General features: G+C 42.5%; 1 protein-coding gene across 2 annotated transcripts in view; it reads right to left on the bottom strand.

Annotated features, from left to right (window-relative positions):
- Positions 1-18,762, bottom strand: part of LOC110495463 (interleukin-1 receptor accessory protein-like 1) — a 400,086-nt gene that overhangs the window by 175,268 nt on the left and 206,056 nt on the right. For both annotated transcript variants that reach the window (XM_036982526.2, XM_036982528.2), the window contains exons 4-5: positions 12,598-12,784; positions 9,667-9,820 (exon numbers count right to left, since the gene is read on the bottom strand). In XM_036982526.2, the coding sequence (XP_036838421.2) occupies positions 9,667-9,820; positions 12,598-12,784 (341 nt within the window). The remainder of the gene's footprint in view (positions 1-9,666; positions 9,821-12,597; positions 12,785-18,762) is intronic.

Genomic DNA, 18,762 nt, shown 5'->3' with positions numbered 1-18,762 from the left:
ACTTTTATACAACAGGTTACCAACATATTCAAATAATGATTGACATAATTTCAAAACATTTATTTTGATGAATTTATTCATACCTTCCACGAGATATAGTCCCGACACAAATCAAAGGTTGCTACCCTAGCCGTTTGGTCATTTGTTCTATCGGTTCGGTTGCTAGACGTAACCCAGTCGTTCAATCTTTTTGTTCTGCCTCTATGGATGTGACCCAGTCGTTCAGATGTTGAAAAAGGTTTGTCGTATTACCAGACTACCAGACACAATTTGCACTGAACATTGCTCTGCTCTTTGTCGGAATTCAAAAAGCAAAACCACTTCCAAATTACTGAAACAGTTTAACCCTTTTTATCAATAATTTCTTTGTTGGAAGCTGCTCCTTCTCCATGGCTATCACTGCCACTGTTTTTGCCTACATCACTCATTTTTCGTGGTTAATAGTGGCTACTCCATCCCTCGAGGTGCTAAGTGGTTTTTAGTGGGCGTATACCTCTCCACGTTCCTATTGTCACTTCTCCGCACGTTCCTGCTGCGTCAGAGGTGAAATGGACTGCTGGACCTAATTATTCTATATCGACATTATCGAAAATGAATCTAATCGTTTTTATATCATTGTTGAGGGAAGTAATTACCTCAATAATTATTGATATTGATTTATCGCCCAGCCCTACCCAGTCATTCATTCTAAATGTTCCAGTGCCATACTTGCTGGCAACATTCTTATCCCTTGCTTGCTAGCTAGCCAACTACGGTTAACTTAAAGTCACGTCAAATAGTAAAGCCAAAACAACAGCAAAGTAGCTGCATTTGCATTTTTTTTAAGCTGTTTTCTGGTGACATTTCTTGGATACATTCATAAAAATGAGCTAATGATGCACGATTTCACCTGGCATAGAAAATGTGCTCTCATCAGGACACTTTTGTTCAGAGGAGCTAGCCAACAACACAGCTAACACAATCACTTCAAACTGAAGCTGGAAAGACTGCAAACTAGCTGCATTTCATTTATTTTTCCCTTTTTTCTATTGACATTTCGTAGTATATATTCATAAAAATGATGCCAGCTGATTCATGATTTCTGGCTGAGAAAAGCTGTCTGTCTGTCTCGTCCTGACTCCTGACACGTTCATAATAATGGGAAAGCTGGAAATCGAGATTTAGCTGGAGATTCATACATTTTTTGCAAACGTCTGAGAGACGGACAGCAAGGTTTATACAAATCTTCGCTGTTGAAAACCAAATGTTTGTCTAAAAGAAATGGGGGATAATGTCTAGATGCTTTTTATAGTGGAGATCAAGTTTATACATTGACTGGCTGGGCTAATGAGATAGTGGATTGTGCAGTGATATGGAACAGAGTAAATAGGCATTTCAACGTCATAGCTTTAGCTGGTGGAAACTTGTGGAATAGACACCGGCTGGAATGCGGTTTTAAACAATCAGCATCCAGGATTAGACGCACCCGTTGTATAAATAGGGAAAAGGGCACCATTTCAGACGCGACCCAGATTCTCTACATCCAGACTGATTGGCTGTGTGACTATATGTCATTAAGGAGTGAGACATTTAAAACCAAATCATTTTGCCATGCTTGGCTAATGATATCTATATATAACTCTATACTGTACATTAGAGTCCAGATACTTAGCAGTGAGAGAGAGGGCTGGTGTATTAGACATCTCTCCCAGTGTCGACCATGTCCCTTACATCTAGATGCAGCGTCGCTCCCCGGGAGATAGAGGCTCATTTATTTAAAACAGTGTTCTACCTCATCACCATATACAGTAGGAACAGCTAATTGTATATATATATATATATATATATATATATATATATATATATATATATATATATAGGAAATCAGCTTTGGAAGCTAGATTGAAGACATTCTCTAGTACAAACATGTCTCATTAAAATATGTAAAAAAAATTGTGACATTTAACCATTGCAGTTATACGTCACCTGATCTGACATATTAGTCATATATGTCATATGATATGGTTACGTATTACCGAGATAAGACATAGGCCTCTCCTGGGTTTTTACGCCGTGCTCCAAACTGACAAGATTTCTTGTGTGTGTGTGTGTGTGTGTTTGTGTGTGCTTGGGGGGAGGATAACTATCCTCTTCATAGCCCCGGGGATGAGGAAACACTTTTTAAATTATTGAATGTTAAATTTGAACTGACATAGTGAGTTATTCTGTCTGTAGTCCATTCTGTCTGTAGTGAATGATAAATCTTAATTTATATAGTGAGTTATTCTGACTGTAGTCCATTCTGTTTGTAGTGAATGGTAAATCTGAACTGATATAGTGAGTTATTCTGTCTGTAGTCTAGTCTGTCTGTAGTGAATGGTAAATCTGAACTGATATAGTGAGTTATTCTTTCTGTACTTCATTCTTTCTGTAGTGGTAGATCTGAACTGATATATTGAGCCATTCTGTCTGCAGTGAATGGTAAATATGAACTGTTATATTGAGCCATTCTGTCTGCAGTGAATGGTAAATATGAACTGTTATAATGAGCCATTCTGTCTGTAGTGAATGGTAAATATGAACTGTTATATTGAGCCATTCTGTCTGTAGTGAATGGTAAATATGAACTGTTATATTGAGCCATTCTGTCTGCAGTGAATGGTAAATATGAACTGTTATATTGAGCCATTCTGTCTGCAGTGAATGGTAAATATGAACTGTTATATTGAGCCATTCTATCTGCAGTGAATGGTAAATATGAACTGTTATATTGAGCCATTCTGTCTGTAGTGAATGGTAAATATGAACTGATATATTGAGCCATTCTGTCTGTAGTGAAAGGTAAATCTGAACTGATATATTGAGCCATTCTGTCTGTAGTGAAAGGTAAATATGAATTGATATATTGAGCCATTCTGTCTGTAGTGAATGGTAAATATGAACTGATATATTGAACCATTCTGTCTGTAGTGAATGGTAAATATGAACTGATATATTGAACCATTCTGTCTGTAGTGAATGGTAAATCTGAACTGATATATTGAGCCATTCTGCCTGTAGTGAATGGTAAATATGAACTGATATATTGAACCATTCTGCCTGTAGTGAATGGTAAATCTGAACTGATATATTGAGCCATTCTGCCTGTAGTGAATGGTAAATATGAACTGATATATTGAGACATTCTGTCTGTAGTGAAAGCAGTAGCGAGTGATGAATGGACAGGGCTAACCGTATCAACTGAAAAGGAGTGCATGCTTGAAAACATGGAGTGAGGTTACACAAAGTACGGCAATTTGTTATAAAATATGCTGAAAAGAAATCCACAGGTGAAGAGAGGAGAGGAGAGATCTTGTAGAGGAAAAAGTAAGGGTCTACAATATATAGAGAGATTGAAGGGGTCCTCTCAGGGCAAGGTTCCATTCGCAGCACGTCAGCGTAAACCAATCAAGGAGATGTTTGAGGCAGTGAGCCACGGGTCCATTTCCCCTCTGTCACATACTGTCCAGTAATGCCTTTATGAAAATGAGTGCTGGCTGCACATGACAAATCACTGTAATTGATCACATGGCCATCCATCACAGGTAAGAACCCTCTCTTCCTCTGAGAAGCAGTGCACTTGAAGCTGAGTGCGTAAGACAAGTATACTCCTGTCCTCCCCTCTATCTCACCATAATTCCATTCCCTCCCCTTACTTCACCCACCTACCCTTATCCTTCTCCCTCCACCTCATTACATGGAATATCACAGAAAAAAAAGCGTACTAATTCAGCCCAGTCAAATGGCAGATTCGGTTACTCTGTTGCCAGGACGACGGGAAGATAAGTGACATGTGATGAAAGTTCCGCTGAGCTGTGTGCTGTGCTGTTCTGTGCTATTCTGTTCTGATCCGATCTGTTCAGTGAGGAGGAACAGTTTAGGGCCTGTCGTGCCAATAGTTCCCCGGACAAACAGCCTTGTTTGCATAGCGATGATAGTAATAACGTAATTTAGGCTGTAATGATCTCCAAAATTATAATCATTAGGTCATCACACCATTGATATAGCAACAGACGCTAATATTTTATCGAATCCCATTGGGACGTAGAGGGGGACACTATTTGGCCGGGGGACATTATTTGGCATGACAGGCCCATAGCACTTTTCTTCTGCCTGTTCTGAACATGTGATGTAATGGTATTGCTACATCACATCTATTGTAGCTCTGATGATCCAGTGTCTCTCTGATGGACTGGATTAAAAATGTCAGATAATAAAACAGGATAACTCTGGCTTTAGAGATAATACCAGCCTTGATCTACCCTCTGACTTGCAAAGTGTATACACACATAGAACATTCCATAAGTGCACACACACACACACATGCACGCACGCACGCACACACACACACACACACACACACACACACACACACACACACACACACACACACACACACACACACACACACACACACACACACACACACACACACACACACACACACACACACATTTCTTTTGCTTCTCGGCTATTGTCAATCCTTAACTTTCCCTTAAAACGTATGGTAGTTTGGGGTACTTCAAAGTCTAATAAGCGGTCCATCTTTGCGAATAATCTCCCAAATGAAGAATTCTAATGGAGAAGTACAGAGAAAAGAGAAAGTCCCAATGAATAACACTTATCTACCACCTTTAAATAAGGGAGAAAAGTACTAACATATCAAACATGTTCTCACAAAGAGACATCATTTCTCCTGCAGCCAAATTCTTCAGGTTCCTTTTCCCCGTGCTGCTTTGGACAGTCTAATTATACTCTATCAATTTGAACGGCCCTTATTAATCACCCTACTTCATATGCTAATGAGTCAACTTTACAGAGCCAAGACAAGAGGAGAGACCTCTGTTCTGTAATGGCTGCCCATTCAGCAGAGCCTAGTCGCAGGTTGCATCCCAAATGGGTCCCTATGGGCCATGGTTAAAAGTAGTGCACTACATAGGGAATAGGGTGACATTTGGGATGCATGGACTGAGAGAACAGCCAGTGGAATGGAACCATACAGCAGAGTTTCAGAGCTATAGATCCACAAATTCCATTTCTTACTTGCTGTGGTAAATCCTTTCGGAGGTATTGTATGTCTAATGAAATGATGCAGGAGTCTATAGGATAGGATAAGGTTATTTAGATGGTGCTATCTCTGGACCTAGGACTACACGTTTCCTGTTGAAGGAACTGATTGGGCACTCAGCTGTTAAATCAGCTGGAACATCCAAGGGAGGAGATAGGCATTATAAACTCGGTTTTCTACTAGCCTGTTTCTTTGAACCTGGGCATTTGGAGTATTGTCATTCTCTACTTAAGCCTTTTCCTTTGTCAACGGTAGACCTAGTATTACCATCACTTTATTGTGCTTTATTAGAAAATAAAAAAGCAAGATCACCACTGCCATCAGTCTCTAGTCATTAGCTAAACATGCAGACCATTTGTTTCCCTCTGTGCAGCACAAGAAGACACTATAACAGCCAATTGAGTAGGCGGTTCATTATCCACCTTTTATTGTGCGGTTTTCACTCCACCGGATCAAACGGCACACCTTGTAAAACAATCATAAAATCACACATTTCATTTAGGAATAATATCCAGTTTAATAGTTGCATCAATGGCTGAAGACATCACTATGAATAAAAAGAGGTCCTCAAGACAGTCCGATGGAGCGTGATCTTTCATACTCTTCTCCTGCTATAACAGGCCAGTTGACCATTGATACAGAGAACAGGGACAAAGGTTGGTCACGATGTCAACACCCTCACCATGGTAGCACGCGCTCCAGCAGGTGTATCTCACTGATCATCCCTAAAGCCAACACCTCATTTGGCCGCCTTTCCTTCCAGTTCTCTGCTGCCTGTGACTGGAACAAATTGTATCTCCCTCAACTTTAAACATCTGCTATCTGAGCAGCTAACTGATCGCTGCAGCTGTACATAGTCTATCGGTAAATAGCCCACCCAATTTACCTACCTCATCCCCATACTGTTTTTATTTATTTACTTTTCTGCTCTTTTGCACACCAGTATCTCTACCTGTACATGACCATCTGATCATTTATCACTCCAGTGTTAATCTGCTAAATTGTAATTATTTGCCTACCTCATGCCTTTTGCACACAATGTATATAGACTCTTTTTTTTCTACTGTGTTATTGACTTGTTAATTGTTTACTCCATGTGTAACTCTGTGTTGCTGTCTGTTCACACTATGCTTTATCTTGGCCAGGTCGCAGTTGTAAATGAGAACTTGTTCTCAACTAGCCTACCTGGTTAAATAAAGGTGTTCTCTACTAGCCCACCTGGTTAAATAAAGGTGTTCTCTACTAGCCCACCTGGTTAAATAAAGGTGTTCTCTACTAGCCCACCTGGTTAAATAAAGGTGAAATAAAAAAATAAATAAAATAAATGAATGTCGTCGTTCATCCACAACTTGGTGAAACATATTACAGTTTTTAATGTCCCGTTGGTAGGATATACGTGCTCGTAGTTCGTCTATTTTGCTATCGATTATCTCCGTCTTTTCCTCCTGCGAATGATGGGGATGAGGGCCTTGTCTGGTGTCTGGAGTAAATCCTTCCCATCCGACTCGTTGAAGAAGAAGAACTCCTCCAGTACGGGAGTAATCGCTGCCCATAAGACACGGTGGCAGAAACATTATGTACAAAATGCGTTACAAACAACGCAAAAAAACATACATAATAGCACAATTGGTTACGGGATCGTAAAACGGCAGCCGTCTCCTTTGGCGCCATTATGATGGACCAATATGATATCTCACAGTCTGTCTGACACGATCACATGCGGGTGAATCATTAAAAACATGATCACTATGGCTGAAGACAAGTTCAAAAACATTTGATGTGACTGTTTCATGTAATGTATCAATTCATTTCCCTTTCTTTCACCAGGTACACGAACCACCTGGCCATGCCAGGAAGAAGGAACAGATGCAGCCTTTGAGTCATAATAGTCTTAACAGAAGATATCTCCATTTACACCAGTCACGCAACAACTACATAACATATTGTTCTGTACTGTATTGATACAGACTATTCAACATTATACAATGTATGGACCCGGATCGTGGCTTCCCTGTAGGATACTGAGAGACGTACTGTACAGCATAGTGGAGGAAAGCATTGTTATGATTATGGCTGCATATTAAATCAGGATAATCTGATTGTTTTGCAAACACATGAGCACTAGATGAACGTCACACAATGTACCACTTCCTCCAGATCACACCAGGTCCAACACAACTACAACGACACAACAACATCACGGCAACATAGCCCCCCCGTTAGAGGAAATAGCCTTGTTTATATGTAGAACTGGTGAGACTGGTCTTTTATGAAATAGCTAATGGGCTTGTTGTCATTCAATGTTCTATTATTGTAATGAAAGGTCTAACGGATGTATGTGTCTAAACTAATGTCCTATGTGTCATTTAAAGGTCATTTTGCTTCAAGGACTGTGTTAGCTACAGCACATACACACAGTGGATAAAACATTAGAAACAGCTTCCTAATATTGAGTTGCCTCAACTCGTTGGTGCATGGACTATACAAGGTGTTGAAAGCGTTCCACAGGGATGCTGGCCCATGTTGACTTCAACACTTCCCATGGTTGTGTCAAGTTGGCTGGATGTCCTTTGGGTGGGGGACCATTCTTGATACACACGGGAAACTGTTGAGACTGAAAAACCTAGCAGCGTTGCAGTTCTTGACACACTCAAACCGGTGCTCCTGGCACCTACTACCATACCCTGTTCAAAGGCACTTCAATCTTTTGTCTAGACCATTCACCCTCTGAATGGCACACAGACACAATCCATGTCTCAATTATCTCAAGGCTTAAAAATCCTTCTTTACCCTGTCTCCCCTGCTTCATCTACACTGTTTTAAGTGGATATAACAAGTGACATCAATAAGGGATCATAGCTTTCACCTGGATTCACCTGGTCAGTCTATGTCATGGAATGTTTAGTACTCTCAGTGTTTGTCTTTATTACAGGAAGTAATTTATGTATGCATGTCTATGTACATGTACCGTACATGATGCGTGTAGGTGGGCCATGTTCTTTCCTCTGCCCTCTATATGTGGGCGGAAGTGTGTAATTATTATTCGCGAGCGAGACAGAGAGAGAGAGCGAGAGAGAGAGAGTGAGAGAGCGAGAGAGAGAGAGAGAGAGAGAGAGAGAGAGAGAGAGAGAGAGAGAGAGAGAGGGAGAGAGAGAGAGAGAAAAAGAGAGAGAAAAAGAGAGGGTCCTCAGATTCCCTCCTGATTTCAGTCAGATAAAAAAATTAAGCAGTCTATGGACAAGGTATGACAGCAATCCATGCTGTGGTTTAGTTTCCCTTTCCACATGCTAATGGTTTAGCATTCGTGGCACAAATCCCATTCAAGTCAAGGGAGCGTTATTGTAATTTTTCGCTGAATCATGTTAAAACGGTAGCATGTGGATGGATGTGCCAGAGAAACTCAACCAACGCATGGATTGCTGTCATTCCTTGTCAGTAGACTACTTACAGGGAAAGGAAACCAATGTGTCAATTTGTATTTTGAGTGAACTATCCCTCATCCAAAAATGCTAAATGCGTCTCTTTGTGAGGGGAAGAGAATCATCCCGGAGGATGAGGACCGTCTGAGGCAGCAGGGAACAAGATTGATGAGTGAAATTGGTCTTCTATGGAGTCTGCCTTTGTCTCTTTAGGGGATAATAAACTGTAATCAGATAGCCGTAAACTGCAAATAGTTTGCTTGACCTCGAGACCACTATGGACGATGGGTGTGATGCATTGACATGTAACAGCTCTTAATATATCTTGCTACAGTGGTTTTCTCTGGTGTTTTCTTTTCAGGGTTCAGCCACGAGGGCAAGACTGAGTAGAGTAGATATTTTTGTAATCATTGTGTCATTGATTGAATGCACCTGTACTATGGGTTTTCCATCAAGACTGTCCAAGTTGTTACTGCACATCAACGTTAGCGGTGGAGGTGGCGGTGGCGAGCGATCTCTATTCTGTCACACCCCTCCCTCTAAAGATAAGGAACGTTAAGTTCAAGCTTTAATATTTGAACAGTCTTAGTTGAGAAAAAGTGATGAAGTGGATCTGTGCAAATTCTACTACTTAGCAATTAAGAACGCCAGCTGAAGTCACGACAGCACAGAGGTATTGAAGCCACAACCCCGACAACAAGGTTCACAACTACTGTCTTAGCAGAACAACAGGTAGTAAGAGATTTACCATTATCATGTATATATATATATATAACTACTATGGATAAATGTCAGCATTCTGACCTATTTCTAATGAGATGTCTGCTGCAACATAATCCCATCAACATTTTATCCCTGAATGTACACCTCAGATATCTGTGTTAAAAAAAAAATCTAAACGTATTCTTCATTTCAGCCAAGCAGAAGATCTGTAGCTCATATACAATGAACTATTGTGGCCATCCCCAAAATAGACGACGAACACGACACAGCTGCACAATGGCAATGATTATTAAATCCGCTCTCCCACAAAGAATGAACTCTGCCTCGCTGACAGACAAAACAACATGAACATTCATCAATGCCAATAAAAACACAATGCAAGTTATCCCCAGTGGCCCAGCATGGAGCACATGTGACCCGCAAAGGAGTTTTTCTTACCTGTAACAGAGAGTTCTGTAGTTCTTCTCACCACGAAGCTGCCAAACTGTAATTCACACGTGTAATTTCCAATGTCATCTTCACGTACCTCCCGGATAGAGAGAGTATCTCTTCTCCTTACAATGCTTTGTCTCCACTGCTTTGGCTTGCATTCCTTCGATTCAAATAGAGAGAAGGCTTATGAATTTAAAACACCACGAAGAAACAGAAAAGCAGTATACAGTTGGACTTAGGTTACACTTTTTACAACATACAATGTAGACATGTGGAAAAAATGGACGCCTGGCGAAATGCATCGAACCATTCCAAACATCTCTTTGATCACAAATGCATTCTCATCTTGTATTTAGTGTTGTTGTATTGAGTTCCTGTTTTTGGCAAGACGAGTGTGATCTATTATACAACATTATATCGTTCCCACTAGAAGAACAGCGTTTCGGTTGAAGCAGTTCATTTTGGTGGGAATAAACCCAGAGGAAGAACGAGATCCTTGGAAAAGGAACTTGTGCCACACAAACTCATTCACCCACAGCAGGAAAATTGGAATACCGTGGGTTGGTTCCACCTGCGCTCGCGGGTCTCCCAGAATTCAATCAGCTCTGCTTCCAGAGACAGAGCAAATAACTAGAATATTATAGGGCCACAGTCATTATCCATATTTTAATTTGATTCACTGGGAAACTGAAGAAGCACTGTGGCCATCTAATCCGACATTCATCTAGTTTTGATGAATTGGCCCCTGGCCTCCGTCGGCTACTCTGTCAGTCTGCTGTTACACTGTGGGCAGGCAGCCGGGGCCGGTGAGGGCAGCTCGTCGACTCAGATAGCCAGACGTCTGACTCTGAGGACCCCCTCCAGTCGTTTGGGGGGAGTTAATTTCTTTGTCTTCTAGACTATTTACATCATGAACGTGGGCTGTAGACCCCTTTCCCCAGACGGTTTGAGTCTCATGAAAAACAAATTACATCTCAGGAGGTGCTCTGCAGAGTGGCTGTGAGTTATGGGTGGATAAATCTACCTACTGTCATCAGCAAGCACATAGGCTGCTAGACAATACATCCAAGTATGCTTAGACTAAAATACACTGCTCAAAAAATAAAGGGAACACTTAAACAACACAATGTAACTCCAAGTCAATCACACTTCTGTGAAATCAAATTGTCCACTTAGGAAGCAACACTGATTGACAATAAATTTCACTTGCTGTTGTGCAAATGGAATAGACAACAGGTGGAAATTATAGGCAATTAGCAAGACACCCCCAATAAAGGAGTGGTTCTGCAGTTGGTGACCACAGACCACTTCTCAGTTCCTATGCTTCCTGGCTGATGTTTTGGTCACTTTTGAATGCTGGCGGTGCTTTCACTCTAGTGGTAGCATGAGACGGAGTCTACAACCCACACAAGTGGCTCAGGTAGTGCAGCTCATCCAGGATGGCACATCAATGCGAGCTGTGGCAAGAAGGTTTGCTGTGTCTGTCAGCGTAGTGTCCCGAGCATGGAGGCGCTACCAGGAGACAGGCCAGTACATCAGGAGACGTGGAGGAGGCCGTAGGAGGGCAACAACCCAGCAGCAGGACCGCTACCTCCACCTTTGTGCAAGGAGGAGCAGGAGGAGCACTGCCAGAGCCCTGCAAAATGACCTCCAGCAGGCCACAAATGTGCATGTGTCTGCTCAAACGGTCAGAAACAGACTCCATGAGGGTGGTATGATGGCCCGACGTCCACAGGTGGGGGTTGTGCTTTCAGCCCAACACCGTGCAGGATATTTGGCATTTGCCAGAGAACACCAAGATTGGCAAATTCGCCACTGGCGCCCTGTGCTCTTCACAGATGAAAGCACGTTCACACTGAGCACATGTGATAGATGTGACAGTCTGGAGACGCCGTGGAGAACGTTTTGCTGCCTGCAACATCCTCCAGCATGACCGGTTTGACGGTGGGTCAGTCATGGTGTGGGGTGGCATTTCTTTGGGGGGCCGCACAGCCCTCCATGTGCTCACCAGAGGTAGCCTGACTGCCATTAGGTACCAAGATGAGATCCTCAGACCCCTTGTGAGACCATATGCTGGTGCGGTTGGCCCTGGGTTCCTCCTAATGCAAGACAATGCTAGACCTCATGTGGCTGGAGTGTGTCAGCAGTTCCTGCAAGAGGAAGGCATTGATGCTATGGACTGGCCCGCCTGTTCCCCAGACCTGAATCCAATTGAGCACATCTGGGACATCATGTCTCGCTCCATCCACCAACCACACATTGCACCACAGACTGTCCAGGAGTTGGCGAATGCTTTAGTCCAGGTCTGGGAGGAGATCCCTCAGGAGACCATCCGCCACCTCATCAGGAGCATGCCCAGGCGTTGTAGGGAGGTCATACAGGCACGTGGAGGCCACACACACTACTGAGCCTCATTTTGACTTGTTTTAAGGACATTACATCAAAGTTGGATCAGCCTGTAGTGTGGTTTTCCACTTTAATTTTGAGTGTGACTCCAAATCCAGACCTCCATGGGTTGATAAATTTAATTTCCATTGATCATTTTTGTGTGATTTTGTTGTCAGCACATTCAAATATGTAAAGAAAAAAGTATTTAATAAAAATATTTCATTCATTCAGATCTAGGATGTGTTATTTTAGTGTTCCCTTTATTTTTTTGAGCAGTGTAATAATATATATAATTTTTTTTTTTAAATCTCATTTTTTCAATACATTTACATGATCATACAGTTCTGATTACACGCTGATAATATATATGTATCACATTTGATACATGACACATAGCAGTGGTTTCCCAGACACATACTAGGCCGAATCCTGGGCTAAAAAGCAGCCTTAGTGGAGAACCTGCCTAGGCTTCATTTGTATCCTTGAAACTGCCCCTATGGCATTCAATCTGAAATAAGTTACAGACATAATGCTATAGTGGACTCTTACCTTGTACCATACTATCTCTGGCTCCTTCCCCGGCTGTACATAATCCTCAATGTCCGGACAGGTGATATCTTTACTTTTACTTAACTCTGCCTTCTCGAAGTACCTCATTTTGGAGTTGTAGCAGAGGTCTGTGTCGTTCTCTGCCACTGTCAGTGACATGGACACTTTCATACAATATGTGGAATTCCTGCAAAACATAAGTGAACAAATCAATAAGTTTAATCATTTTTGTATAACATTGTTCTCTCACGCCACTATCACTATATGTTGACAGGTATACATTTGATGAAACTGTAATAAACTGAATAAAGCCCTTTTGTGGGGAAAAACTAATTCTGCTTGGCTGGGCCGGACTCCCCAGTGGGTGGGCGTATGGCAGTGCCCCTGCCCAGTCATGGGAAATCCATAGATTAGGGCCAAATGAATGTATTTCAATTGACTGATTTCCTTATATATACTGCAACTCAGTAAAAATGGTTTATATTTTGGTCCAGTATACATTTGGAAAGTGAATGCAGGTACTTGAATAACGGATCAAAACATTCTTAACTCATTAAACTTTTAGAGTCAGCCCTACTTGTTTCATCTAAACCATTGACACCCAGATACAGTGAGCCATCTGGTTCGGGGGGAGAATATGGGAAAGTTTGACATTCTCCTCTCTCGTCAACGTGAAGAATCATCTCTCCACCTCCACTCAGCCGTGGCTGGTTGTCCGGACCGTTCATACAGAGCTGCATTGTGTTTTCTCACCCATCCAGGAGGAATGTAAATGATGCGGGAGAGATGAACCTGGATATCACAAATTATTGATGGCAACGACAAAAGAAAAGTGGGGAAAACTGAGGTGGAAGGGAGACGAGGGCTAATGCAGAACGGCAGTTCTGAAAGTCAACAGCAGTGAAGATTGAGTGAGCCTTTTGTTTCCACGCGTTATGCAGATACAACGCAAGCTAGCAGAAAATTACTTGCCAGAGTTGATATTTTGTAACTGGTCAGACCTGAAAGAGAAAAGCCTATCAGCCCAGAGGACTGCAACTGTGACTGAAAGCTGTGAGGGTATAATGTAAATACCAGGTCTGGCAACCCAGTCATGTACAACACTATGGCACCATACTGTGTGGTACAATTTCACTGTGCTCAGTCTAATAATCACTCTGTGTTGAATCTGTACAACTGTTCAATAACAATTGTCCCACACCAGCAGGAACTCCAGTAGCATGCTCACATGAATGAGCAGGGAGTTTGAGTCGATTGCAGTATACCCTTCCACAGCCATAGTAATACATCAGTCATTACAGCTGGTTGAGGTTTTTTATGGCTAGGTAAACAGGTTCATGTTTGGCCTTTGACTCCAGATGAGTGATTCTTATGCAAGTATCCATGGATTTGTGGAATCAATGGACAGAGGTATTGAGTGTGCAGGCAATTCCATACAATGTCGGAGGGAAAAGCCAGCCTAATGTGATCAATGAGCTCAATCAGTGTGACCTTTGATCCGTCTATGCATGTATAGCTAATAAGATTGTCTCCACTCACGACTATCATCAGTAGCTGTGTAGCCTTGTTCTTCACGAGGGTGAGCACTGTATCAATTGGCCCATAATATCAAATCCTTCTGGTCTACAGATTTCAACAAATGACAACATTTAGGAAAACCTCATTGGGTAATTTCAGGGGCGCAAGCTGGTAACACAGATTTGAGGCTGAACCAACAACCAATTATAAACAAGTGGAATCCTTCTATAATTGCCACGGCATTAGCGCAGCCTCGCAGATTAGCAAGCAGTAAGCAAAGGCCCGGTCGGTCCATAGTCAGACACACCCTCTACTGGGCACCGCGGTCTGTCCGATTAAGTCTGCCCATTTTATGAAGCGGAGGATGCAAATGCGACATGATGTGGAGATTATCCCAGACAACTTGCACCAGATGGACACCTGAACAAATGAGATCCCCCGGGTCCGCTCCCCCTGTTAAATATTCTGGGCAGTGCTGATAAACTTGCCCGGTGGGAGAGAGAGAGAGAGAATAGTGTCAGCCTGGCTGTTGAGTGATCGATGGCCCGGGCCAACACTTTGTCCTACGATGTCTTTCCAACGGTTCACATCCGTCACACTGCCTTTTAAGCAAGAGAACCAGGAGGATGGAGAACAGTAGCACTTTGTTTTCAGTCAGTAGCACTGTCTATACTGTATATTCATGAACAATGTGGCCAGGACAAACACACCGCTTTCAGTCCACTGTACATCAATTACTGTATACACATAACTAAATGTCTACTAGACAGGAAGTATAGGCTTCTGTATACTGCAGTGGTTCCCAACTCCGGCCCTCCAGTTCCCCCAACAGCACACGTTGTTGTTGTAGACCAGGACAAAAACACCTGGTTCAACTTGTCAAGGGCTTGGTGATTAGTTGACAAGTACAAACAGGTGTGCTTGTCGAGGGCCACAACAAAAACATGTACTGTACTAAACTGGGTCCTTGAGGACCGGAGTTGGGAAACACTGGCATAGTGCATACTAGAGTTTTCGGCTGACTATACTTTTGGATATATTGGTTATACCAAGGTAATACCACAATATTAATGACAGCATGTCAATGGGAGCTGACGAGAGGCTGCTGTTCAATGTCAAGGCAATGACAGACAGATACCATGCAGTTCATATTAGAGTGGAGAACACCTTGGCTGACAGTTTGCACACAGAGAGCCGGAGGGCAAATGGAGGATTTGTTTCCATAATAGAAATGGTTGTTGCAATATGCGACAGGGAAGGAGGTCATGGCCAGAAGGGATACATTTTTGTGATACATTTTTTGTGATATTGACGGCAAAAGTAGTTTTTGGGGCATTTTAGCTAACCCTTTATCTAAATTGAACCTAATTATCCTAACCTGCTATGCAAATTCCCTTAACCTGCTGCTTAAGTTATCCTAACCTACTATAAAAAGTCAAATCTGACAAAAGCTGTATCCCATCTAGTCAAATCCAGGGTAGGAGTAATGGATGGTAGGTCAACGATGAACTGACTACCTCACCTTATTAAAATAATGACCAATAATGCCTGTATTGTACAGCCACTTTTTACAAACATGTCAAAAATACCTATTTGGGGTGCAATGTAAAACAGTACCATTGAGGATAAACTATTCCCCGCTCTTGCTTGCTCTCATGTCAAAATGAATTCATAATTTTTAGGACAAGGCCATTAATCTGCGTATTCCTTCAAAGCTCAGTTGTCCTGAGTCTGCACAATTCTGCCAGGACCTAGAATCAAGAGAGACGCTCAAGTGTTTTAGTACTAAATCTCTTGACACAATGATGAAAATAATCATGGCCTCTAAACCTTCAAGCTGCATACTGGACCCTATTCCAACTAAACTACTGAAAGAGCTGCTTCCTGTGCTTGGCCCTCCTATGTTGAACATAATAAACGGCTCTCTATCCACCGGATGTGTACCAAACTCACTAAAAGTGGCAGTAATAAAGCCTCTCTTGAAAAAGCCAAACCTTGACCCAGAAAATATAAAAAACTATCGGCCTATATCGAATCTTCCATTCCTCTCAAAAATTTTAGAAAAGACTGTTGCGCAGCAACTCACTGCCTTCCTGAAGACAAACAATGTATACAAAATGCTTCAGTCTGGTTTTAGACCCCATCATAGCACTGAGACTGCACTTGTGAAGGTGGTAAATTACCTTTTAATGGCATCAGACCGAGGCTCTGCATCTGTCCTCGTGCTCCTAGACCTTAGTGCTGCTTTTGATACCATCGATCACCACATTCTTTTGGAGAGATTGGAAACCCAAATTGGTCTACAATGGACAAGTTCTGGCCTGGTTTAGATCTTATCTGTCGGAAATATATCAGTTTTTCTCTGTGAATGGTTTGTCCTCTGACAAATCAACTGTAAATGTTGGTGTTCCTCAAGGTTCCGTTTTAGGACCACTATTGTTTTCACTATATATTTTACCTCTTGGGGATGTCATTCGAAAACATAATGTTAACTTTCACTGCTATGCGGATGACACACAGCTGCACATTTCAATGAAACATGTTGAAGCCCCAAAATTGCCCTCGCTAGAAGCATGTGTTTCAGACATAAGGAAGTGGATGGCTGCAAACTTTCTACTTTTAAACTCGGACAAAACAGAGATGCTTGTTCTAGGTCCCAAGAAACAAAGAGATCTTCTGTTGAATCTGACAATTAATCTTAATGGTTGTACAGTCGTCTCAAATAAAACTGTGGGACCTCGGCGTTACTCTGGACCCTGATCTCTCTTTTGAAGAACATATCAAGACCATTTCAAGGACAGCTTTTTTCCATCTACGTAACATTGCAAAAATCAGAAACTTTCTGTCCAAAAATGATGCAGAAAAATTCATCCATGCTTTTGTCACTTCTAGGTTAGACTACTGCAATGCTCTACTTTCCGGCTACCCGGATAAAGCACTAAATAAACTTCAGTTAGTGCTAAATACGGCTGCTAGAATCCTGACTAGAACCCAAAAATGTGATCATATTACTCCAGTGCTAGCCTCCCTACACTGGCTTCCTGTCAAAGTAAGGGCTGATTTCAAGGTTTTACTGCTAACCTACAAAGCATTACATGGGCTTGCTCCTACCTATCTCTCTGATTTGGTCCTGCCATACATACCTACACGTACGCTACGGTCACAAGACACAGGCCTCCTAATTGTCCCTAGAATTTCTAAGCAAACAGCTGGAGGCAGGGCTTTCTCCTATAGAGCTCCATTTTTATGGAACGGTCTGCCTACCCATGTCAGAGACGCAAACTCGGTCTCAACCTTTAAGTCTTTACTAAAGACTCATCTCTTCAGTGGGTCATATGATTGAGTATAGTCTGGCCCAGGAGTGGGAAGGTGAACGGAAAGGCTCTGGAGCAACGAACCGCCCTTGCTGTCTCTGCCTGGCCGGTTCCCCTCTTTCCACTGGGATTCTCTGCCTCTAACCCTATTACAGGGGCTGAGTCACTGGCTTACTGGGGCTCTCTCATACCGTCCCTGGGAGCGGTGCGTCACGTGAGTGGGTTGAGTCACTGATGTGATCATCCTGTCTGGGTTGGCGCCCCCCCCTTGGGTTGTGCCGTGGCGGAGATCTTTGTGGGCTATACTCAGCCTTGTCTCCGGATGGTAAGTTGGTGGTTGAAGATATCCCTCTAGTGGCGTGGGGGCTGTGCTTTGGCAAAGTGGGTGGGGTTATATCCTTCCTGTTTGCCCCTGTCCGGGGGTGTCCTCGGATGGGGCCACAGTGTCTCCTGACCCCTCCTGTCTCAGCCTCCAGTATTTATGCTGCAGTAGTGTATGTGTCGGGGGGCTAGGGTCAGTTTGTTATATCTGGAGTACTTCTCCTGTCCTATTCGGTGTCCTGTGTGAATTTAAGTGTGCTCTCTCTAATTCTCTCTTTCTCTCTTTCTTTCTCTCTCTCTCTGAGGACCTGAGCCCTAGGACCATGCCTCAGGACTACCTGGCATGATGACTCCTTGCCGTCCCCAGTCCACCTGGCCGTGCTGCTGCTCCAGTTTCAACTGTTCTGCCTTATTATTATTGGACCATGCTGGTCATTTATGAACATTTGAACATCTTGGCCATGTTCTGTTATAATCTCCACCCGGCACAGCCAAAAGAGTACTGGCCACCCCACATAGCCTGGTTCCTCTCTAGGTTTCTTCCTAGGTTTTGGCCTTTCTAGGGAGTTTTTCCTAGCCACCGTGCTTCTACACCTGCATTGCTTGCTGTTTGGGGTTTTAGGCTGGGTTTCTGTACAGCACTTTGAGATATCAGCTGATGTACGAAGGGCTATATAAATAAATTTGATTTGAAATTTGATTTGATTTTTTCAGGAGCTTGATAAATTATTAATCAAACATTATTGTAATTAAAATTAGATACCAAGGGCCCAACTTGGCAAAATCAACTTGGCAAAATCATTACATCCATTCTTAATTATTCTCTCCTAACCTCATTTATGACATCATCTCCCTTGTTTTGGTTGAAGAGAAAGATGGAACATAATTCCCTCTACTTTAACTCAGTATCTGTTCCCTGTGATACTATAGCTCCAAGCTGTAGAATTAATGTGAAACCATTCTCCTCAGATGGCAAGGTACCTGTGGGATTAATTCATTACTGAATTCTTAA

The sequence above is a fragment of the Oncorhynchus mykiss genome, chromosome 7 (assembly GCF_057628025.1).
Source record: "Oncorhynchus mykiss isolate SJ-2025 chromosome 7, ASM5762802v1, whole genome shotgun sequence".
In the NCBI taxonomy this organism is placed as follows: Eukaryota; Metazoa; Chordata; class Actinopteri; order Salmoniformes; family Salmonidae; genus Oncorhynchus; species Oncorhynchus mykiss.
This window is presented reverse-complemented; position numbering and strand designations above follow the sequence as displayed.